This window comes from Belonocnema kinseyi, chromosome 4, assembly GCF_010883055.1.
Source record: "Belonocnema kinseyi isolate 2016_QV_RU_SX_M_011 chromosome 4, B_treatae_v1, whole genome shotgun sequence".
In the NCBI taxonomy this organism is placed as follows: Eukaryota; Metazoa; Arthropoda; class Insecta; order Hymenoptera; family Cynipidae; genus Belonocnema; species Belonocnema kinseyi.
The window spans coordinates 93,077,431-93,103,698 of record NC_046660.1 but is presented as its reverse complement, the minus strand read 5'-3'; the positions used below and the strand labels follow the sequence as shown (position 1 = coordinate 93,103,698).

Below are 26,268 nucleotides of genomic sequence, written 5' to 3'. Positions count from 1 at the left end.
CATATAAATGCATTTGCAACAATGGCTCTACCTCTTAGCATTCTTGGAAAAATATCCAATAATTAGTAAGCTTTCTTTCTTCATAAAACGAAACAAACACGGTGGAAGAGTGACACTTTTTTCGAACAAACCTACTCAATGTCAAATCAAAATAATTGTTCTCTCTCCCAAGCTTTTTGATACAGCTTTGCAAATGAAAAATACGTACATTTCTGAAAAATTGGATTTAAAAAATACTGGAATTCGTTTTTAATAATTATAATACTTTTCTCATATTTTTAGAGCCGATTATTTTACAACCAGAAAGTTTTCCTAAATTATTTCACATTCCGTTATAGCATTGCTCAAGATTCGTTTTGTTTAGAATAATATTTCAATGTTTTTTAAACTTGATCAATTGATTAGTCATTTATTCTTAAATTATTTAAGTTCAGTACAGATAGAAAAGTTTTATAGAATTTTTAATCGCGTTCTTAAATGGCTTCGTTTACGAATTTTTAAGCATTTAACCCTAGGAGATAAGGAAAGGAGAAAATGAGAACACATGAGGGACATGATGATCTTTCCAATTAAAAGAAAAAATCTTAGAAAAAACCTCGATAAAGATTCTGCGAGAATACAGCTTTCGACGAGCACGCATTTTCATGAAAATGATTTCTCTACCTTGGTTCTCATAAGGATCGTCGCCGTCGAGAGAGTCCTCGCTGAAGAGACTGCGACGCCTCACATCTGCCGAAGAACAAATCAAATTTTGCAGAAAAAAAACAATATGCGTGAAAATAAGGAAATTTCACGCGAAAATCTACCCGAACGCACTTTTTTTAAAAACATTTGTTAAGACTCTATGCGTTTCGAGTGTAGTTCACTAAAATTCAAATCAAATTCAGATGAAATCAAAACATGCCACATGCAAATTGTACGTTTAAAAAAGCTGCTGAACATCCAAGCGATTAACTTAAACAGGCCGAGTATCTATAAATTTGCATATTTAGAATACATCGGCGAAAAAGTTTCGAAACAGTTTAACTTCGATTAAAAGCTGAGCAGAAACTTCTTTTCTGTCATTAGGATTGCTACAAAATCCCAATTTCATATTAAACACTTTTAGTGGCAGTCATACCGAATCTACTTTGAAAAAATGGACTTAATTAATTTCAAACCAAGAAAAAGATAAATTTTGAAGAAAAGAGTTGGATTTTCAACCAAAAAACCTTTCTCAATCAATGAAGAAAAAAAGCTCATAAACAATTGAATCTTCAAGCAGAAAAGATTAATTTTCTACCAAAATAACTACATTTTTAATCCAAAAAGATAAGATATCAACAATATAAATTAATTTTTATGTAACTAAAAAAACATTTCCAGCAAAAATGGAATTGTTACATTTTCAGTTAAAAAATTAATTTTCAAATAAAAAACGAATTTTTAATGAAATGCTCAAATTTTTAACCAGATATGACATTTCAACTAAAATAATACATCTACAACCAAAAAAGTTAATCGACAAAAGTTTTAAACTCCTGACATTCTGGAATTCCTTGTTCTGTAGCAATCCTGGTGATTTATCACAACGAAACATTTACATATATTTCTACGGAAAACAAAAAAATGTTATCCTAAAAACACTAATTGTGAGGTTAAAACTAATTCAATGAATAACATGCCGGGAAATTAAAAATGTGTGTGGAAGAATGGAGGATTATTAAAAAAAGTGAAACAAAAAGTTTAAGGAGAGGATTTTTTGTTGCATTTTATATGCTAAATTGTACCCAGTTTCATTATTCAATCTTCTGGTTTATAGAAATTACACTTTTAGGTGATTCTGAAAGTTGGCATTAAAAAGTAGTTCAGTGGCAAAAAAAGTGCTTTAAAATGTGCCAGGACATTCCCGACAGACATTTTATCTTTCATTATTTTGACCACGAATTCATATTGAAAGCGTGGACAAAATCAATGGAACTTGTATACCGATGGTTGTAAATTCAGTTAAAGCACATATTCAGCAATTTTGCCGACGCCAATAGTCGAATAAAATCGTACAAGCATAGTACACACCAATCCATACATATGTGTTTTACATTCAACCTGTTCCATAGCAATTGACCTTTCATTTTTAACAACCATTATTTGTTAACATAACATTTTGCATTGCCCTAAAAACCGGTTAAACAATTTTAATTATTTATGAATAAACAAGGGACTTTCATTTTTGGTTTCAAAAGTCCAAATTATTTCTCAAAAGGCATGCTTTAAAGCAAATTTGTGCTTGGTCAAGTTTTTTTTAAATAAATAGAATTACTAAGAAAAATATCAGAATCCCAAGATTTAAAAAGACGTTAAAAAAAGAACGAATTTTTAAACGTGCACAATTCGTTTGTTATTTTCACAAACAAACATTAATAAAAACTAACGAATACTGCAGGGAAGTCTCTGGACAAACGCCAATGCTTCCATTGCTTTCAATGGCCGAGCAGAAATTAAATGAGGCAAAATAACGGTCCAATTAATACTCAAACTTTTGGAAATCTTTTTTTACCTGGAGGAGGAACAGAGCAGTCTGCACCACCGATTTGAGCAAACCAATGCATCGTTTCTTCTAAAGAAAATGAAACAAAAACACAAGACTTTTGTTAGCTATTAATCCTCGAAAAAATATTTTGAAAGACTACTTTTATTAGGAACTTCATATTTTTCATAATCTAAATAATTTTTATTTTATAGCAATTATTTTCATGTAAAAGCATTTGATTAAATCTTGCGACGTTAAAACTTATGAGTTATTGTTTTCAACTGTCAGAATAGCAGAAAAATGAGAATATGACGTTTCTCTGGACATCATTACCCTGCTTGATAATTAGGACGCGTTATTACTACTTTAGTTGTAAAATGTCACACGATGTGGCATCGCGGATATGAAAATGTCATTCCGCATCGGAAATTTCAGATTCGGATTTCAAACCAGAGGGAATTTGCACATTATGTGCAAATTTATCTTGTACTTGCTTACACATAACTAAACATTTTCACAAGTATTGACAACAAAAGACAACAATAATATTAGAAAATAAACTGCTTAAAACCAATTTTTCTATTAATATAGTGTTGCCGAAAAAAGTAATTTAAAAATTCCATGACTTTTCCGTTCAAGAATGTCAAATTTTTAAAGAAAAATTCCAATGTTTTAGAAAAAAGTTGACTTTGAATCCCGAAAAGATAAATTTTCATCAGGAAAGGATTTTTCATTTAAGAAACATGAATTTTCGACAAAATAATCGAATTGGCAACAAACAGCATTAATTTTTAACCTAGCGATCGTATTTGCAACCAAATAGTTAAATCTTCTAGCTAAAAATACGAATTTTTTAGATGATAGTAAAATTTTCAACCCAAAAAGTTGAATTTTCAACAAGTAAATGAATTCCTGATAAAAGAGGTAATAGTTAATATTAAAAGAAAACACATTTTCTACAAAATAGTTAAAATTTCAAGCAGATTTCAATGTTCACAAGAAAAAGAATACATTTTTCGATAAAATATGTAGTTCGATTTAAAAAAAATTTAAACAAAAACAATTTCTAAAATACATGGCCAACTTTTACCCAAGCACTTAAATTAAAAATTTTAAAATATAATCTTTCAACGAAATAGTTCAACTTTTAACCAGAGATTAATTTTCAACGAAACAGTTGCATTTTTATGAAAAAATTCTACTAAAACAGATGAATTTTTAAATTAAAACGAAGATTTTACAAAAATAGTAAAATTTTCAAATTAGAAGGCTGAAACATCATCACTATTAAAACTTTTAATTTCATTGTTTCCAAAATTTTAATTATATTTATCTAAATTTGAGCGGATTTAAATTAGAAGACTTTCGAATTAAAATATTTTGAATTTACAATTATTATTCTAATTAATACGAAAATAATATAAAATAAACAAGAAGGTCTTTTAATAGAATTGTGTCATAATTATTAATTTTTAGTTTAATAACTTGTAACGTCAAAAATCGTGTTGATTAAGCAAACATTTTTAATGCCAGAAAACTTAAATACTGGAAAATTTCCATTTATTGTGGCTGTAGAAATATCAGTCTGCTAATCTTGCAGTGATTCAAAGTGGGCCGACAACAATAGGATTCAACCTACCATACATTTTGCACTCCCCCCCCCCTCCCATCACCCGCACTTGATTCACGCTCTTCATTGAAATACTCACGCCTCTGCACATTCGCACACTTGATCGCAATTCTCTTTGAATAATACGTAATATACTACTCTTGAATGTAAATCATCAGTAACATACCCCAGAATAGTTTTTCTCTTTTGATTTAAAAATGTAGTTGAAGATATTTTTACAGATAAATTAAGAGATTACGACTTTAGAATTATAATAATAATATTTTGGTATTTCATTCCGACGCATTTCCAACGAGATAATTGAGAAATTTCCCTTGGATTGCATGACACAAGGATGCCGGGATCAAATTGTCAGCTATCCTAAATGACAACCACGTACTGAGATTCCTGGGCAATTTCCCAGTAAGAAATATACTCCTCAAATGAACTGGATCGAGCAATAACAGGAATTAATTATTGCATAACAAAAATACTTATAACATATCTAATATCCACATTTAATTAAATGTTTAAATGTCAATGAAAAATTTAAAAATACTCCTGAAAACCAAATTTAATTGTCGGAAAATAACAAAAGGACTCTGACATTATTTCACCAAACATAATATTGACACTAGATACTCAATGAAATGATTCGATTATAGAATACTCTTTTTTTTTTAATGAAAGATATTCTAATAGCATTCGTCCTAGTTTCCAATTTCCAAAGAGGAAATCCGATTGATATCCTGCGTTTTATTCTCAGGTCAATGAATACTATAAATGCGAGCATTCAATGATTTAGTTACCAGCTTTTCAAGTGCAAAGGATCACGGGAGAAGCGATAGAATATGTTGTTTGAACACAAATGCTTCTCAAATTGGTTCTAATTGGAGACCAGTTTCTTTTCAATTCATAATTTAATTAACTTAATCATTACTTTCATTTAGTATTATTAAATTTACAGAGTCGACTTTAATACATAAGAATATTAAAACTGGAAAAGGATAGACAATCAGAGAGGGCCATTAAAGTATAAAATTCTTTAATTAAGTAAAATATTCTTGAACGACTCCGTCTTTTATCATCTTCCAGGCCTCAATATTTTTCAACTTTAGTGACAGTTTACGATCTTCTCTCATGCGTCTTTTTTTATTATTGTCCACTTTTCCAGAATATTGTCGAACCTGTCCTTTATTATCTCTATTCTCGGACAAGGTTTATGATAGCACGAGACTTGAAGGGATAAAAACAAGGAAACCGACCGTCTTTGGATATGAGATCTTGCTTTTCGATCTTGTTTGATATGTCCTTCTTCTTATCCATCACTCTTATATATTTGAAGAAAGCAGTGGTATGTTTCCTATTACCTACTATTTATTGTAAACTTCCTCTTTTCTAAACCAATAAATATACTAAGCAGACCGTTTAGAAAAGTAGGTCACACTATTTCGAAATTTTTGTTCACCCTTGTTAAATTTATATAAAACGGTTCAATTTAACCAATAATATGAATATTAAACGGAAAATTCATTAGTTGATATTTGAATTTTCAACCAAAAAAGAAGAATTTTCAACAAAATAGTTGCATCCTCAAAAAAACCAGATTAATTTTTGACCAAGCAGTTGTACTTTTAACCAAAAAATATCACTACCATCACTTTTTTACCAGCAATTATGATATTTCATAAAAGAGTTAATTTTCAACCAAAAAGTTCAATTTTTCTACCAAATTAATATAATTTTTAACCGAAAAACAGAAATTTTCAACAAAAAATAGAATTTCTAAGCAAAAAAGACGATCTTTTCCATAGAAAAACGGTTGAATTTTCAACCCGAAAATATGAGTTTTCAGCAAAAAACTTAATTTTAAAACTAAAAACGATCCATTTTCAACCAAAACTGGAACGGTTAGATTTGCAGGTAAGAAATTAGTTTTCAACAACAGAAATTTTTTTTTTAAATAGTTAAATTTGCATGCAAAGAGATGGAACTTCAACTATTAAAATTATTTTTTAATAATGTTCTTCAATTTTCAAATATGCAGTCGAATTTTCAATCAACGAGATTGTTTTTTAACCAAAAAATACAAATTTACAATTAAATTTTCAACCAAATAGTTGAATTTTCAAATAAAAACGATTATTTTTCATCAAGGACTGGTATAGTCCAATTTTCAGTTAAAAAAGGTATTTTTAACCAAAAAATATGTTTTTTCAAGAAAATAGTGAAATCTGAAGCAAAAAAATAATTTAAAAAAAAATCAATTCAACTTTCAACCAAGTACTTGAATTTTCCACCAAAAGAATGAATTCTCAATAATGGATGGAAAAAATGGGTCGGTAAGATTTTGCGTTTACGAAATTAATTTTCAACTCAAGAATAAACAAATTTTCAAGCAAATAGTTAAATTTTCAAACAAATAGTCGCACTTTAACCAAAAGAGATGGAATATAAACCAAGAATATGAAAGCAGACATTTCAATTAAAAAGAATTAACTTTAAATGGAAAATATTTGGATTTTTTAATTGGTCTCTATTTATTCAGTTCGCATTTACGCGAAAAAAACGAGATTAAGTGAAAAAGAGTTAAGTCTGCATTTCGATTTTACTTGCACAAAAAATCTCTAATGTTCATTCATTCAAGCATTTAAAAAAAATATTATTTATATTTTCGATATGTGGCATTACATTCTGCGTTAATCCCCCCATCACTCTCTTTGTCACTAAACGTCAAGAAATCTTCCTCTCTCCCCATGGTAGTGTGACGTACTTTTTGAATGGCCCCCAAACGCAAAGCAATTAACTAGATAATAATAAAATTACTAGACTAAGTGTAATTCGGACTGATTACTCAAATGAGCTTCAAAACAAAACCACGTATTGTTAAATTTTAGAAGAAAATTTCTGTGGTAAGGGCGAGATATTTTAGTACATAAAATTTAAAAAAACCCCTGTGCAATTAACTAGTGTTCCATATAAATGCATGACGACTAAAACCAGTAAATCAGAATCGCTAGGTGTATGAACGATCTAGAAAAAAGGTTTGGATTACTCTATTGGAAAGCGTGTTCATATTACATGCAAACTCTTGTCATGTGACGTGCATGAAACGACCTATCGTGAGTCGTTTGATAACAAACTTTCGTGAAAGCATTACCTACAATTTTCGAGAAACTTTTAGAACTCACAAAAACACGAAAAACGCGACAACATCAAATATTTTGAACCACAGAAAAATATTAAGCAGGAAAGTAGTTATTTATTCAACATAGAAGTGGATATTAAAAGTGGGTTAGCAGAAATTAAGCACATTTTGCAAAAAGCAATCTAAAGCAATTAGATTTTATGATTTACATTTAATCTCATTTAGATGCTTTGCGTACCTAATTGTACAGTTTCGGTATTTTGTATATTCTCAAGGAATTTAAGTACGAATTATGATAACTAACTTACCCTTCGCGAGAGAGTGGCGATTGTGTGCAGAGCTGGACCTTTGGCTATTTTCCTCAGGAGCGGCTCCAGCTGAAAAAGACAATAATTGATTCCATTATTATTTAAAAATTACGATAAAGCACATTTACATATTCAAAAATCAATGAGCAGTTTCTAATTCTGGAATGAACAACAGTTAATTTTGTTAGCATGGTAAAACATATTCTGACATTATCTAATAATAGCTCATGAATATTGAAACTGCTGAGCTCCTTCATCGAGAAATTTCCACTAATGCCCTTTATTAGAGCGAACTAATTGCAAGATTAACTGAAGTTTCGTATTGAAGTTATATAAACCAATTTAAATTACTTACATTCAATACATGAGTAATTTGTCGAAAATTTTAGGATTTGTATGGTTACGTACAGGCTACGCTGGAACCCCCTGCAAAGACGGTCGGAATTCCGTTCGCCTGTGATTCACCAATATCTATTCAAGAGGGTTATAATCTTGGTATGGATGTTATCCAACCGTAGTATACTCAAGGAGAAATTTCTTCATCAGTTTATGTATTACATTTTTAATGTTTCGTAGGAAAACCTTATGCAGTCGGAAAAATGGCTAACCGTCCGTAAACACGTTTAGCGCAAAAACTATTAAGTCTACCGAATTAATTTTTTTCACTGAGATGTGTGTTTTGTGTCTAATGCGAGGAAAACTAGTAATAACCCTAAGGAAAATACTCATGAGCAAGTTGCTAGGCAGATAAATGAAAATTCAGCTGCGTCTCAAAACTGAGTCGATGGCGATATGGCCACGACAGGTAAAACGGCGTTTACTTGTCTCAAGTCGAGCTTTGTCTTGGCTAAGACGACGTTTACTTGTCTCAAGACGAGCCCTGACTTGACTGATAAGGTCAAACCTTTTTCGGCTCATAAATGAGATTAAAATTGATGAATGAAAAATTTGTAATTATTAAATTAGTTATTTTTAATTAAAACACTAAGTAATTCATAAAATTTGTAACTTTCTAGAAGGATCTCCTAGGCTGTTAGAAATACATAAAAGCAAACATCATTTTCGTTATCATCGTCAAATAAGTATAATACAAATGAAAATCCGTAAATAAGTTTATTGAATTTATATTTTATATATTTATATTATTTATATTTATATATTTATTTATATTGTGTGAAAATCCCGGGTGGAAATTTAAGTCGGGAGCTGGCCGGGGTTTCTGGTCGGAATCTGACCAGCATCGTCACGCTGCGCTGGCCAGCGTCCGGCCATCGAGCATGGCCGGGAGCTGACAGGGAACTGGCCGGGAGCTGGCCAGGGATTTCGACCGTGGTCAGGACAAGATTAATTGCTGCTTCAATAGATTCAAATAATTCGTGTTTCAATTGTATGAAGGGCATCTGTCACTGAGTTAAGGGATCAATTTGATTCTTTTTTACTGTAGAATTGGAGTATATTAATATATAAAATTCCACACGCCCAGCACACAGGCAACATTAACTATTTTCACGTAGTCTTTGAGAGACAAAAATTATTTAAAAAATAAATATTAAATGCTTGTGAGTATTTTGTCTTTAAATATTAATAGTCCTGTTTACAGTAAATACAGGTATTACATTTTTAAACATTATATTACAAATAAAATTTCTAACGCTACAGGGTATCGGACCTACATATATCTATACCTAAATCTAACGCCAAGCAGTCGGGAGTGATAACCACTGCGCTAAACCGACAAATTGAAACTCGTTGAAAAAGCCATCCTCATAAGATAGAGTTCAGAAAAATTAAAGTACCAACTTTTAAGTACTCTTTTTCTAATTATTTATTATTATGCGGCGCTATGTAAATATAAAATACACGAACTTTTAACAGGAACATCAGTAAAATACTTTTTAAATAAACAATTTAAATCGATTACAATTTTTCTTCGCCTGATATTTTGTTTTTTCCCGTTTTAGACTATTTTACAACTTTTTACAATGACAGGAAATGTAATTTTTTATGAACATTTGCAATTTTTCATAAAGATGGAACTTAGAATTATTGCTTAAAAAAAAACAGTTCGAATTTCAAGAAATTGTCTTCGAATTTTTGTCACAAAATGCATGGTTTGAAAGTCTGAACTCATGAAACCTTAAAATTTGTGGTGTGAAAAAGATATTCACCCAATATATTTTCACGTGTGGAACATCCATGCGGGTATACGCATCTATTTTTTAATCAAATCAGAGAAAGTAATTAAGTTATAAACAAAGTTCAACAATTTTATTATTGCCAATCAGCGCCTGGCCAGCTACCGTCTGAACATACGATCATAAGATTTGTCCGATCAGAGCGCAGTTAGCCCTCGACTGGGGTTTCGACATAAAATTTTGTCCAGTGAGTCCCCGACCAGCGCACGGCTAGGCTCTTAAAAAACAAACGTAGCCCGGCCAGTCCCCGACCAGAAGCCTTGTTGTACCAGGGCTAACCCGGGCTATTTCCACACGGAATATACAAGATTGTTTAATCATTAACAGAGATCATTAACCCGAAGTTATAAATCGCTCGTGTTGGTGTCATAAAAATTCGACTCAAGTCATAAATTGATCTCTTGAAGACATAGAAACTTGTCTCCGAGACATAAATTGAAGTCTGGCTCCGTTTCAAAATTGAGACATGCTTAAGTCGAACTTTTCGACTTCAGCATGCCTTTATTGGGGTAATTTAATTCGAACTCAAGTCGAAGCATTTTTACTCGGGTAATACGGAAAAATAAGAAATTTGGTTTCTTAGATCTCCAAATTGAAATCTTTTCTTTTAGTCTCATTTCCCTAAGATACGGCTTAAACTGAAATTCTTGACATGTAGAATTTCCATAAAGAATACAATTTGCTATGCTATATTCTTTTTTTTTATATCAGTGATTAAAAACTAAGGAAAATGAAGAAATTTGGATTTTTACACCCCTATGTTGTAAGCTTTTCATTTGGTCAGATTTGTCTCAAACTGAAGCTATCAGCATGTAGAATTACGACAAAGTAAAATGTTCTGTTTCATACACGGAAAAAAAATTCTTAAGGCGAACGAGTGAATCGAGAATATATTAAACTCAAAGAAGGTGTACATTTGGATTAGGTAAAACGTTTAGTTGTTATAGAAATATATTAACTTACAGTAGCCAATTTTTCGACTGGTATCGCGAAAATGAATTTCCCTGAAATCCGTGTAATGCATTTGGAGGTCAAGTTTGTTGTTTTTATCGCGTTTCTTGATATTTCAATATAGTTATCGCCTACAATCGAAACACATGTAAATTATTATTACTACATCATAAACTTTATTTAATGTTAACATTCGCGCACATTTTACGTGGTGAAAAACGTTTAATTGTCCAAATTAAATTTCAACTGTCACTGCTCCCGATTAGACCGTCGCCATTTTATTTCGCTGCTCCCATAATGCACCGGTGCTCTTCCGATAATTGCTTCAGACACCTATTCTTAATATCCCTATTATAGCTATACTTATTAGGGGTTTGACTATACGATATCCCTGGTATATGGAAAATGGTCAAGGATATTCATTTTCACTGATCCAGGGATCTTTCTAAATTCCTTAATTCGTTTTCAGCTAAATGTTTGGCTATAATAAGGAATAATATCCCTGTCACAGCGCAATTTTTTTTTACCGCGTATTGTTCTTTTTCATATCATCCATGTGGATTCTTGTTGACCTCTTTGGCTCTTTTTTTATTTTTCCTCAAAATAAAACACAAAATCGTGCCCGTTCAAAGTTTCTTGAAATCAGAGATACAATAGAATGGCGTAAATGTTTGTGGATCTTCCGAAGAACTGTTTCAATCCCGACATTTTGAGAGCAGGACCGATCCTTGAGTTCTTCCCCATTCCTAGTTTGAACTTTGCCCCTAAGCCTAAGTAAGCCTCTTCGAATAAAAGAGGTCACTTCCGGGTCCGTATCATTCTTCTAGGGTTTTCTTGTTGCAAGTTCACTAACAAAAAAGACTTGTACGCAAGCGGAGGAAAAGTAAAAATATGCGAGCGTCAGGATTACATAAAGTTGCGACAGTGTGTCTCCTACTCGTAAGATTGTATTGGACGTGCGAGGGCAGAAGAATAATTCAGAAAAAACGATCTCATACGCAGGTTTAATTCATTGGGGAGAAGAAAAACAGGAAAAGACTAGAACTTCGAGCTATTTACCGTGTGAGTTTCGCTGATTTCACAATGGACATGAGGTCATTAAGACTGAGTGGAAAACTAAAGAAGAAATTTTTTTATTTTTTTAGGCTTTCAAATTTAAGGAGCGGAAATAGAATGTTAAAAATATTTAAAGTTAAAAATTTGAATGTTTTTTCAAATATATAATTAAAGCTTACTTATTTGGGAAATTAAATAAAAATATTTGGCCTATTTTTTCTTTTAAGTATGAGCCACAACTTTATTTTTCCTCTCAGTTTAAAGTGGTGTAAAATCAAATCAAAATCATCTGGAATGTTATATGTTACGCCCTGAATTCTTTTCCAAATGACAGGGCTGAAAATTCCATCTATTTCAATTAACGCGAGTCTTGAAATTTTGCATACTTTCTCCATTTGGCTTTTATAAAGTTTAAAGTTATGAAATTCTAGTTTCCAATTCTTTTTCACTCTTGCATATAAATTCGTATATAAATTAATATAAGGTGTAAGAAATGAAAAGATCAATTCTGTCAAACATGAATACTTGAAATATCGAAAATATTTCAAACTTCTCTTTATTATATTTTGAAGGTTTGTAATCTTTTTTTGATTTTTATTTGTTTATATTGGAAGCAGGAGAGGAAAACAAATGTTAAATTTTAACGTGAATTTGTTGACCCCTTTTTGTAATATTGACGTCTTCACACATGACATAGAGACATTCTAAGGATGTCTTTCGAATGTCTCGTTAGCTCTGGGGAACCGCACATTAAAGCACTAAAGTGTAACTCTTGAATTTTTAAACTTTAAAATTAAAGTTTAACAAATTTTGAACTCGTAAGTTTCTTATATAAACGCTGCAAAATGTTGACGTATAAGATTGAAACTATAAGCACTTTAAGATTGAACAATTTAAAATTAAATGTCGTTAAACTTCAAAATTTTGAACTTCTATTTATTGAACAGATTCAACATTTTTGGTACAAAAATATAAATACACGCTATGATTTTCAATGTTCTAAATTGAAGAATGAATCAATATATTTGAATATTTTCAAAGTTATATACATAAAAATGCAATACTTTCAAATACAAACAATTAAAATTAAAATTGTTGAGTTGGGAATATTTAATTTACAATTGCTTGTTATAAATAACAAATATTGCTGAATATTAAAAATTGTTCTTTTTTAATTACAAATTAAAAATTGAATGGAATAAAAATTGCATATTTTAGACTGGAATAATATTTCAATATAGGATATGAAATTGAATAAAAGCTTTGGAGTATCGATTTACTAATTGCAAATTATTTTTAAATTGAAAATTCTTTATTTAGATTCAATCGGGCGTTTATATTTACTTAACTACTAAAAGACTTACAAACTGAAATAGTTCGATTTTTAACTTTAATATCGATAAATTGTTTAATTTTTAACAGATATAGAATCGTCTTATGAACTCATTTATTTCTTCATTTTTAATTTGTGAACAACAGTTTATTTGTAATAATCATGAAATAATTCATACTTACAGTCAATCAACTTACACGATTTTATCACAAATTTTCAATTTCGAACGCTTTTAATTTTTAATTATTCTGCAGAACTAACAGTTCCAAATTGGTGGCGCTGTCGTAACAAAACAGCAGGCATATAATGGTTACTTTTTGCTAAACGCTTTTTTCAGGATTCAAAAAAGTTAAGTTTTCTAATTGAATGCGTTGAAGTTAGACAGTTTTTTGTGTTTCCTGAAAAACTCAGATTTTCGCACTTTCGTCTTATTTCCTCGGGACGCTTTAAATGTAAATTCTGAGCAAAAGACACTACAAAAGACACATAATTTTTTAAATAAGAGTTTTAATATGAAAGAAAAGAAAAAAATGTGCATAAAATTATAAAAATGTTTTTTAAGTTGAAAGGTTTTGCCAAGTAAGGTTAACCTGAGGACAATAAACCAACAAGATAATGACCCTTGACTCCATCAGAATGTAGAAAATTTAAGGGGGTGATAATAGGGGACATTGTTAAGGAAACGGCTGATCGAAGGAGATGCCTCAGAACTTTGCTATGCTCTGGAAAATCTAAGCTATTAAGATGTCACTTTTTGTCGGTCAACTATTCAACGCTTAACAAGAGCCAAGAAGCCACAAGCAGAAGGCGCGGCGATAAAATTAACCTTGACTTAGCAAGCACTTAACGATATTTCGCGAAAAAGTCAAGAATCTACATTATAATTAAACCTGAAACAAATATATTTTAATCTAACATCCTTTTTATTTTAAAAAATATATTCTCTTAATGTAAAATTTTATTTGATAAAAGCGAAATTATTTCTCCCAACTAGAAAATCTCCGACCAACATTTAAGGAGGAAAACACGCATGAAGAATAAACATGAGAATATTTGCATAACGAGGATACCCCTACAAACAGACTTGCCAATGTTAGTACAAAGAAAGGTGTAACTTTGTTATCAACTTGAGAGGGTCTCAAACACGTATTACTTCTTTTTGTACATGTATTCTCGCGGGTTCTGGCGAAATTTGACGCAAGCGTTGAATAATCATGAATGCACATACATTTATGCCCTCTTGTACATTGCAGTAATAGGAATGTCACTGAAGTTAGCAGCGTTTATACACGAAAATATAACATTTTGAAGAATGGCTCAAATTAATTTTTTGTTTTTTAATTCTCGTAAAAATAACATAATATATGATTTTAGATAGTAACTCTAACACCCCTAAGCGCTCGGTCTCGAATTTTCTCTCATTCATTATTTTTCATTTATGTCAGGCATAAACAAAAAAAGTTCATCCTAATATCACTTTCGGAAGACTGCATTCTATCGCACCCATGCACTCAGTAATTAACAGAAATATTCCGAAAATTTTTAATTTCCTCTAAACGTTCGCTTCTCGAATTTGATTTTTCTAATTACTTTTATTGAATTTGGAACAAAAGCAGAAAAAGTATATATGTATTCGATTCCATACATCAAGAAAAAGTTTCATGCTAATATTCTAATCAGCAGGCGGCGGTTTCATCCACCCACGAACTTTGACATGTGCATAAAGAATAATTCAGAAAAAATGATAACTTTCCATTCAACGTCCGACTCTCAAATGATTATTTATTAATTACTTCTATGTAAGGTAGGCATGATTTACGCGTTTTATCGTCGATTTTGAGTTGTTAAAGTAGCCTTTTAAAAAAGAGGAGTATTAGGGGAATATAATCGTACTCCGCACTTGCGCATTCGCTACCACCCGTGTACGATTATGGCCGTGTAAATCATACCATTGTCACGTAAGTTCGTGTGCACCAAGGAGGAAAACGTCTTGTTACAAGAGCGTGAGTTTGCAATAACGAGGCATAGATGAGCGCGAAAAAAGTGAAAAAAAGAAGCGTTCTTCTACGTCTCGTTATTGCAAATTTTCACTCGGGGAAAAAGACTAAGTTTGCCTCCTAGGTTCACAATATTCTATTATTCGATGTTCAGAAACTGAAGAAAAAATGCTATCGTAATATGATTATCGGAAGCCTGTCCATCTAGGACTCTGAAATTTATATGAAAAAATTCGGAAATAATCTAAGTTTCTTCTAGATGTCCGATTCTGAAACTTCCTTTCACTTATCACTTGCATTTGATGTCAGGTAACAATAGAAAAAGATTCATCTTGATATTCTTCTCAGAAGATTGGGCTTTGTGCACCCAGGCAGTTTTTCGTACATTTCAGAGAGCGTGTCTCTGAGTAAAGCAGAGTCTTCCAATACAGACATTGGGCTGAATCTTTTGCTACTTTCGAGAAAAGTTAGTAGTCCGGGGGCTGGGTACCTTCCCGTATGCACTAAGACCGCCAAAGCTGAAAACCCTTTATTCTTATGTATTTTGAGCCCCTGAATCCGAATCCACAACTTAATTTTTCGAAAAATGCGTAGAAAATTGTTTAAAATGCATTTGTTTAAACAAATTATGAAAAAGTGGTTTTTTCCATCTGGACAATTTTTTTAAAGAAAATATGGCTTCTTTAAGCAGAAAAGGTCTCTAGTAACTTTTTTGTAAAATACATACTTCAAAAGTTATGAATTTTTAAAAGTCGAAAATTTGACGTTTTTTACTAACTTTCACTGTTGATAATTTTTGATCTACCGAACATTTCTGAAAATTTCAAAAACGTATGTATTCTCTAAAACTTACTCTACAAATTGACAGTTTTCCACTACGACAGGTCTTTGCAAGTTGTACTTTTTACGATAAACAATAGGGCTTTTTTACTGCGCGCGCTTCGGTCAAACTTACTATATCGTTATTTTTTTTGGTTAAGTTTCCTATCTTATCTCAAGGTATTGTGAAACTTGCCGGAGGTTATATAAATTATGTAAAATATTTATTTAGATAAGTACATTTTACAGTAGACTATGTATATTTATTTGTACATTTTTTGTCTTTCTGGCATGCACAAAAAGAAATACATTTAGCTTTACACTTTACACAAGGACATGTTTTCTCACTTATACAAGCTTTACAATTACAACACGTAACAAAATCATCTGGAGGTGGTAGTAATATATTCATTTCTTTTAGTATCAATGTCTCATCGATGTCTTTCGAAAAGCATACTATGTCAATCATTAAAAAAGTCATATTGTTGATCGAAAATGTACAACTTACAAAGACCTGCCATAGTGAATAACTATGTTAATTTGTAGAGTAAGTTTCAGAGAATACAAACGTTTTTGAAATTTTCAGAAATGTTGGGTAGATCAAAAATTATCAACAGTGAAAGTTAGTAAAGAACGTCAAATTTTCGACCTTTAAACATTCACAACTTTTGAAATATGCATTTTACAAAAAAGTTACTATAGACCTTTTCTTCTTAAAATAAGCCATATTTTCGAAAAAAATGTCCGGATAGAAAAACCACTTTTTCATAATTTGTTTAAACAAATGCAATTTCAACAATGTTCTACGCATTTTTCGAAAAATTAAGTTGTGGATTAGGATTCAGGGACTTAATATACATAAGAATAAAGGAGTTTCAGCTTTGGAGGCCTTAGTGCATACGGGAAGGTACCTAGCCCCCGGACTATAGAATTTTTCTCGAATATTTGATTGCGCAGAAAAACGTGAAACCTAACAAATACACTGATTGGGTGTTGTTTTGAGATGCAAAAAAAGTAAAAGTAAAGTTTCACAATGTAAAAAAAGTGTTCCAAAATGAATCCGAAATCAATATCATTTTGATATGGAACAAAACCGATTCCGAAATCAAAAGCATTTTGATCAGCCAGAGTGAATAATCGACTTTTCAGATCATAATGATCTGATTCAGGATCATGTCCGAAATCAAACCAAGATGGCGGACGTTCTTAGATTAGTTTAGCTCATATGCAAGCTTTTTATGATTTCTAATCGTGCAGTGTATTTGAAAAGTTGAGAAAAATAACGAAATCAGATATTAGAATATATCGCATGTTACGGGTAGTTGTCACTTGCGTGCAGTTTGATACAACTTTTAGGTTATGTCGTTATGACACCGGCGCCAAGAATTGGTGGCCATTTTGGTTAGTCTGACAAATGAGCCAAAAAATAAGATCAAATTGATCCGCAAGGAAAGATCATTATGATCTCGAAAGTCAAATGATCATTGGAGCAAAATGCTCTGCAACAAAATTGATCCTTTTTCTTTATCGTGTACTCTTGAAGTTTAATTCTAACTTTGAGAAAAAAAATCTTATTTCGAGAACATAAAAATGAGAAAATGAAACTTATTTTTGCATTGCTGGACATCAAATGGAAGTAATTAGCAAAAAAAAATTCCAGAACCAGAAATTTAGCGGAAAATTAAAATTTTTCTAAAATTTCGTCTACATTTAAGACTTTGCGAAACGGATAAAGCGCTTTCTTCCGATAATGATATTAGGATGAATCAATCAAAGCAATTAATTCGAGAATATCTGAGAATCTAGCGTTCAGATTAAAGTTAGATTTTTTTTTTATGTTCACACTTTAGCACTAACATACTTTTCTCTTATCCGCCGTTTTACGTATTTTATTACATAAGTTTAAAGTATTAAAAAGCAGTCAAAGTTTCTGTTAATATAGTGTCAAAATTTGTCAAGTGGGCAACTTTTTTTGATGGGTTGTGATTTTTCTTCGGGAATACGTATTAAACTAGAGTTTTACATAAACAAATTGGCTCTGAAACATTTTTGCAAAATTTTCATATTTTGACTCGTTATTGTTGTTGAACTTTTTTAGCATTGTTCTCGTAATTAATTTTTTTCTTCAGATCGGTATAAACTATCGCCATAATTTTTTGCATGTTTCGTTAAATATGTTCATTCTATAAAATAAAAATCATTTTACCATTGTTGCATAAATATTGATGAAATTAGCAACAATTTTTATAAACAAATAAAATTCGTTCTAACTTCACAATTGATTGCAATGCTCTGCTTGACTAATTACGATAGATCGTTTATTTACGAAGATTTGGGTAAAAAAAAATTAGGGAACTCGCATATCATCAAAAGTTGTACGTGTTTTCGTCTTGACGTTCCGCGTTCCATGCCGTGCGACGTACGATATTCACGTCAAAACGTGTAAGATGCTGCAGTTCGAAACACGTTGCAGCGCGCAGCGAAATTCATGCATCGTACGTCGGACGGCATGGAGAGCACATATTTAACGAAACATGGAAAAAATTATGGCGATAGTTTGTACCGATCGAGAAAACAAAATTAATTACGAGAACAATGCTAAAAAAGTTAAATAACAATAATGACTTAAAAAATGAAAATTTTGCAAAAATGTTTTAGGGCCATTTTATTTATGTATAACTCTAGCATATCACGCATTCTCGAAGAAAAATCACAAACCATACAAAAAAGTGGCCCACTTGACAAATTTTGACACTATCAAAGGCTTTACATTCTCTCCCTCGGTTTTCTCGTTTTGCCATTAACAACTAAGAACTGGATTAATAGAATTCAATAAAAATTTCGGCTTTTTGGAATTCTTTGTTTGTTAAAAATGCAACTGTTTATCTAAAAATTAATCTGTTACGGTTGAGGATTGAACTACTTTTTTTTAAATTCGTATTTCAATGATAAATAATTTACGAAATATTTGAAACTGGTATCATAAAAAAGAATGTCTTTCAAAATGCCTCGTGTTATAATTCCTTGAATTTGTGTTTATGATTCTTGAAAAATGAATCGGAACTTTGGAAAAAGGGGGAAATGACAACATTTCTTCGATTTTAGGTGGTTTAGAGGATTCTTCAAATTTATGTGAGGAAAAACGGGTTTAGGTAAACTAAAAGGAGGGACTGTGATCCCTGCATGTTAAAAAATAATTCATTCCGAGAACTTTCGTCAATTTTAAAATATGAATCATATTTTACAAATATGCCGCGGCTATGTGCATCGAAAGTTAGGTAAGAACGTAGCTGGATTTTTTCAATACGAAATCTAGGGGAAGGGGCTTCATTACGTGTAGACACTTCGTTCTACTATTTTCAGTTTGCAATGGAGGGACATAGCGTAACTTTTGTAATGTTTACTACTTCGAGTAGTAACTAGCAACTACATGCCGAACTACAAAATTCATTGGAATAAAATTCAAAAATGTTAAATTTATTTTAAAAAAGGTTTGAAGTATTTACAAAACTCTGTAGTAAACCAGCAAGCAATGTATTATCATAGCCACTTACTAATTTTGGTAGAAGAAAATTCTAAATTTCTTGCATTAACATCTACAGAAGATTGCAATATTCGCAAAAGACTATAGTAATGTCGAGAGAGACCGGCGCACTGATTTAGTAAGTGACTTAGTAGAAATTGGTGCAGTCAGATTAGCAGACGAAAAAAAATAAACCCAACATGCGCCCCGTCGCGTTGAAGGTTACGATACACGTATCCTTTACCCAAGCATATGGCGTAAACACAGGCTTATTTATTATGTGATGTTGAATTCTTTCTCACTATTATATTTATTTCAATTGAAATTGTGCAGTACACATGATTTTACATATAGTTTATATCATTGTTATATACATGCAGGAATATTATATCATAAGCTGTAACAGAAAAATGTGATTAAAATAAAGCTATTGGGAATCGAACACGGGTCTGCAAAGTGGCAGCACGGCGATATTCCATTCTGCTAAACTAGATAATGAAATCCAGATATTTTTCCTCCTTATGCAGTAAATGCTAGCACTCAAATTGATTTCCATTAAATTATTCGTTAATTGTTCACAGTGATGGCATTTTTTAAATTCTAAGCACTATATCTGAACCTAATCAAATATCAGAATATCGAGGCTTAAAAATAATTTTTTGCTCTTTGTGGAAACTTTGTTTTTCAATTGTAAATTTTGGAATTATTCTAATGTATTGTAATAAGGATCTTTGTATCAAACCACATTGAGTGATTGATAAATTTAAAGAATTTTAGCAGAGTTGGTCGGCTGACATCGTTTACGCTCGGCTCCACTCGGTCCAACGCTAGGCTCGCTTACTGAGTCACTTACTAATATTCGAGAGCGATCTTCCGAATTTTTCTTACTCCATGGTACAAAAAATAGAAAGTGTCATAATATAATTCATATTCCTAAAGACAATAGCAATTCCTCTTACAAATTTAGTCTTTTATGTTATTTTAGGTACTTATTACTTCTACTCTTTTTATATAATTTAATTATGTCTCTACTCATTTATCCTATCTAGGATTTTACTATAAAAAATACTAAGACTTCGTATTATCAATAGGAAAATTTCATATAAAAATAGCATAGCTTACGATCATTGTATTAAAATATACGAATTATCGCCTTTGTCCCTCGATTGTAACCTAATTTAGTAATTTTTCCAGTACAAAGTTTCTCAGTGTACCTGTAGAAAATCATATACTACGAGGGCTCCAAATTTGAATCACAAAGAACTCGGTAATATCTCTAAATAGAATCTCACAGCATCAATTTTACGTTTCAGAAGGATTTTGAAAGACAAGATTAATTACATGTTCACGTTAATGAAGTGTTATCCTTTTACGAAGTCTCGAGATCTTATTAAAACTTCAGGCTAGAGGCTAGAGGCTTTAAGGTCCGTAAAAGCATTTACAGATACCTTCTAATACGCTTAACGAGGGCCTTCTTTGGGGGATAGAGTGTAGATATGAAAGCTATAAATGGAATGAGTGTTTGCACGTGTTAGATAATTAGAACATTAACTTGCTAGACGACGCTTGTAACATCTGATGTTAACAGTCCAGCCTTGCTAAGGAAGATAGTTTGAATGTTCGTAACACTCAACTCTATTCATCTCTTAACTTTGTATATTGAGACCAATCAGTTCTCCGGTATAGCAGCAAAGATTCAATTTCAAAAATTTATTTATTTATTTTAACGAAAAAAATGACTTTTCAATCAAAAACGACAATTTTGCCAAAAAAAGTTGAATTCGAGACCAAAAGATGATTTTTTAAAAAATAGTTAAAGTTTTGACAAAATAATTAAATCTTCAAGAAAATAGATTAATTTCTACCCAAATTTTTTAATTCTCAACATATCAAGATGAATTTCCAACCAAATAACTGCATTTTTGAGAAGATAGTTGAATTCTAAAGCAAAAGAGAATAATTTTTGACTAAATAATTGAATTCTCAACTTACAAAGATAAATTTTCAATCAAATGGTCGAAATTTTAATAATGAAATATTAAACTTTATTTAAAAACAGTTGCATTTTTAACAAAATAGTTAAATTTTCAAGCCAAAAAGTCGAATTTCTTAGAAGACAGTTGAATTTCTGACACGGAAAGTTGAATTTCCAACAAAAAGATGAATTCTCAACAAAAAATGTAACAGTAAATATTTTAACAAAACTTTTAACAAAATACTTGAATTTTATATTTGCAAAGATAAATTCTCAACAAAAAATGTAATAATATATAATAATGCGAAAAAAGATGAAATTTCTACAAAAAGAGATGAATTTTAGAACCAAAAGTATGAATTTTCAAGTAATTTGATTTATTTTCTACCAAAAAGTAAAAAAAAAAGTTTTTAACAAATGCGTTCCACTTTTGCTGTAGTAGTGGATATTTCAATGAAAAAGGATCTACACAATTTTAACCAAATTAGTTCAATTCTCGACAAAATCTAATTTTTTACCAAACAAATGCATTTTTATTCCAAAAAGATGAAATTCTCTTTAAACAAATGAATGTTTAAACCAAAATGATGAATAAAAAAACACGTTTTTAACCCAGTGTTGGGGGTTCCCTTTAAATGGCTTTGGACTAAATTCGCAGGGATCGAAAAGTAAATAGTCAGAGCCACCTGATCCATTTCCAAAAAAAACCGAGAACGGGTGGACTAAAAACGAGATTTTGGCATAGTTGAATTTTCAAACTAAGAAAACTTTCAGTTGAATTTTCAATAACACAAAATGAATTTTTAAAAGAAAGTTAATTTTATAACAAAATAGTTAAATTTTTAAGCCAAAAGGACGAATTTATAACATAATAGGCGAATTAAAACAGTTTCAAATTAAAATTTTCAAATTTATTATCCTTGACAGTTATTAAAAGCGTCCTTTATAGAAATTCACGGATCTCCATGCTTTCCCTGACCTACGCTCATCTTGTCTGGATACATTGATTTTGCAATGATAACCCTTGAATGACCAGTAATAAAGTCTTTGATCAGTAGTGACAGCACGTTCTTAATTACCAGAGGACAGCCAGCCGGTTCAGATAAAGTAGTGCGTCCTATTACCAGTAAGCCATGTTCCCGTTGCTCGTTCCTCCTTTTCGTCTTGTGAGAAAAGTACAAAAGAAACGAGATTACAAAGAAATTGAATTTATAAGCTCCCTCTGTACCCGTAAAGGTAGTGCAATCAGATACTTCACACAAATCTTGTTTGCTACTGAAACCGATTAACGTCTTTCTCTCGAAAATGCAGGAAAAGATCGAGTGAATCGATAATACATATCACGCATCAAAATTAAATCACGCCCCGGAATTATTTCGCTTTGAATTTTTTATCGTTTCATGTATTACCATTTTTAAATAAAGAACTGTCGCTCTGCAATTTTGGATTACAATTTTATTAATAATGATCTAAATATTACAGTTCGTTGCAAATAGGTAGATAAATGGAGAGCGCACTTCTTGGATAAAACTAACTTTAAGGAATTTTTGCGAATAAGGTAGAGGCTAAAAATTGATAATGATGATAATAATAACATTCTTGCAATTCATTAATTCACTTTGTACACATTAAAACTCCTATTTTTTGCACTATTTTTACGCACTTTACATATTTTTATTGAAAAAAGTTCGCGAATTGTTGCAGTTGCATGGAAATTCTTTACCGCTGATTTTCAAGGTATTCATTTCGCAACTTATAATATATGATTGAATTTTAAAAATCATGATGAAAATTTTAAAAATTAAATATTTTTTATCACGCTCTAATTACTGTTCCGACCCAGGAAGCTAATCAATCTCTCTAGTAAGCACCCCAGGCGAAGAGCTTCACAAAGTCATTATGCAAATGTCACCTCTCGGGCCTATTAGTATCCAAGGTCTTTCGTCTCAGGCGTCATTCACTCAACTTACATGTGTTTCTATGGATTCTTATATATTTTCGAATTAGGGTGGGTCCAGGTATAATTTCAATTTAAAATTTTAGTTTTTAATGCGCAATTTCCAAAACAGTTTAATTGCTGAGGCCTTGAAATTATAGTTTTTCTGGCTTCAAAAGCTTGAAATCAAAAATTTGTTTTGAAATTTTTTTATTATTTGAGGTTTTTAATTTCAAATTTCACAATCTTATAGTTTCAAATTGAAATATAAAAAAGATCAGGACCATTTCACTATTAAATCTTTCAAACTTTCTAAATTTTAGTCATAATCAGTCTTAAATTTAATAATTTTAGATTGAACCATTCCAAAATTTTTGGATTGAAATGCTAGAAATCGTGCCATGTCAAGTATACAGATCATATATTTTTCTTATGATTTTAAAAAAATATTTGTCATTTTTTATATTATAGTTATTTTAAAATAACCTCTATTTCAGTTGAAGATAAAAAAAATAAATCATTTGAACTATATTTCACTGTACAATTTCAATTATGAATAATAATTCAAAATGAAGTGTAAAAAATTAAACAATCTGAAGCTAGAAAGGTAAAGATGGTGTTATTTAAATCAAGATAGGTAAAAATTAAACTACCTGAAATTGATACATCAATAATTAAATAATTTCTTTTATTTAGATTTGTAGAATGATCACAATTTAAGAGATTTAGATTTACTTAAAATGACGTTAAATTCATTTTCTGATATTAGAAAAATTTCCCTAATCAATTTTAATGTGAAATTATAATTTTTGATGTAATAACTATATAAAATTGTAGAATTTTGGAAGCTTTGAATTAGAAACATTCAACTTACTTTTAAATTTCAAATCTTCTAATTTTCATCGCTTCGGATTAAAAATTATTTTTATTATAATTTTTTTTATTTTAATTATTCAATGTTGAACGCTTTGAATTAGATAAAATACAATTTCAATTCGTTTAAATTTTAAATGATCCAATTTTGAACTTTTAATGTTTTTAAACTGTTCTATTTTCAATATATCATTCTGAATTATTCTGCAATGCCAAGAATATAAACTTTTTTCTACTGAATTCATCCAATTTTCAATTTAAAAGATTTTTAATGTCAAATTACTAAATTTTGAACGTTTTTCGTTAAACATGATACAAATTCAAATCCTTTTCATTCAATTCAAAATATTTACCTTTTTTCCAAATTTTACCTGAACTAAAATAGTTTTATTTGAAACGTTTTCAATTCAAAATCGTTCAATAAATTTAAAAAACACTTAAACGCTTTCAGTTGGTTGATAACGGATTTTCATATTGTTTATATGCTTAATGATAGGAAATAAAAATCCAGATATATGAACTTGCTCTTTACGTGGTTGCGTTTAGTGCTACATTTTATTATAATTTTGAATGGACGTATGTTCAATGACGGAACCAGGAAGCAATTGATCGTTAGATTTCTCAGGATAGAATGCCTTTTTGACAGGGAAAAGCGAAAACTCCGCTTTTACGACGTCGTGAAGTGTGTACAGGTTCTGTAGTGTACGGGTCCACATAAAGTCAGAATTCTGTTTGTTATATTTTACGACCACATAATCTGTGTTCATTGTTATCATTCACTTCTAACGACAATGGAATCTTTTTGGTTCATACATTTTTTATTTTGTCCCAGTTCAGAATAGAACAAACCAGCCTCCTGTCTCGCAGCTCGTAATTCTGGATATATGCCATAGTTAAAAACTATAGTTGAGACGTAAACGAAAAAGAGATGCACCCTATTTTCGTAGATACACTGCCGTGCAAAAGTTGTAGGCCACCTCTTTTTTATGACTGAATAAATTCTCTTAATTTTAATTATACCAGAGCTAAAAAAATTCTCAATAAAAGGTAGATTGTTTTCGAAATTATGTATATAAAATAAGCCCAGGGTGAAGACGTCGAGAACATTCTATAGGTGAAGTCATTTGTCTCCGTGCTAAGATTCTAGAATGTTCTGGAAGACGTCATAAAATGATGTTGCGTAATTGTGAGAAACGAATTTTGCGTAAACACTTGCCCCCATATTAAATTGTAATTGGACACCTGCACCTTTTGCATATTTAATAAATAAAGAAAAGACTTTTCAAATTAAATGTAATATCTATAAGAAAGAAATAATTAATCCTTGTTTCTGTCATAGCTAAACTGATGTCAATAATGCAAAACCTGGAAATTATTTATGAAAAATTAATTTCTCATAACTGCAAGACATATTATTATATGACGTCATCCAGAGTATTCTCGAAATTTAGCACGAACACGAAACACTTTAGCTGTATGATCTAGAATCAACAACCGGCCTTGTCTATCTAGTTACTCTGCTCGTTAGGACACAGCTTAAATTAAAATAAATGTATAATATTTCATTGGAGTAAAGTCGATTGTAAGGTTGAGTAATTATAATTGTTTAAATATACATTAAAAGATTTAGAAACGACATTTAAATTGGCCAGTTCGTATCGGAGCACTCAAACCAAGAATAATTGCTTGCTCCTCATATAATTCTGTAATTGCATCGAGTTCGCAGTGAATTCAGTTTCGGTCACACCGGTACCTGCGGAAATTACATTCTAATTTGATTTCTCGAAAAACGGCGCAAAATTTCCCTCTTAGTTGAAACGATTCGCTTCAGCGAAGGAAGGCAAACTCTATTCAGGAAAAGTTTTTTGAGAGCCAGCATACGAATTGGTAAAGCACGATGCTTTGACCTAATGGAAAACCAAACTGAATTAATTGATTTTGAATCTAGTGATTGCTCGACCCACAGAATCTGAGAGAAGATGGGAATACCTATGCAGATTTAAAGGTTTACTCGATTTATGTAAACTGAATTTGAA

The 26,268-nt window shown here is 30.9% G+C and overlaps 1 protein-coding gene across 16 annotated transcripts in view; it reads right to left on the bottom strand.

Annotated features, from left to right (window-relative positions):
• Nucleotides 1-26,268, bottom strand: part of LOC117170478 (MAP7 domain-containing protein 2) — a 319,741-nt gene that overhangs the window by 45,644 nt on the left and 247,829 nt on the right. For 9 of the 16 annotated variants that reach the window (XM_033357188.1, XM_033357183.1, XM_033357189.1 and 6 more), the window contains 2 exons: nucleotides 7,575-7,643; nucleotides 664-729 (listed from right to left, as the gene is read on the bottom strand). In XM_033357188.1, the coding sequence (XP_033213079.1) occupies nucleotides 664-729; nucleotides 7,575-7,643 (135 nt within the window). Of the gene's footprint in view, nucleotides 1-663; nucleotides 730-2,536; nucleotides 2,592-7,574; nucleotides 7,644-26,268 lie in introns of those variants that run through there. The other 7 variants (XM_033357193.1, XM_033357194.1, XM_033357195.1 and 4 more) reach the window with 2 other exon arrangements.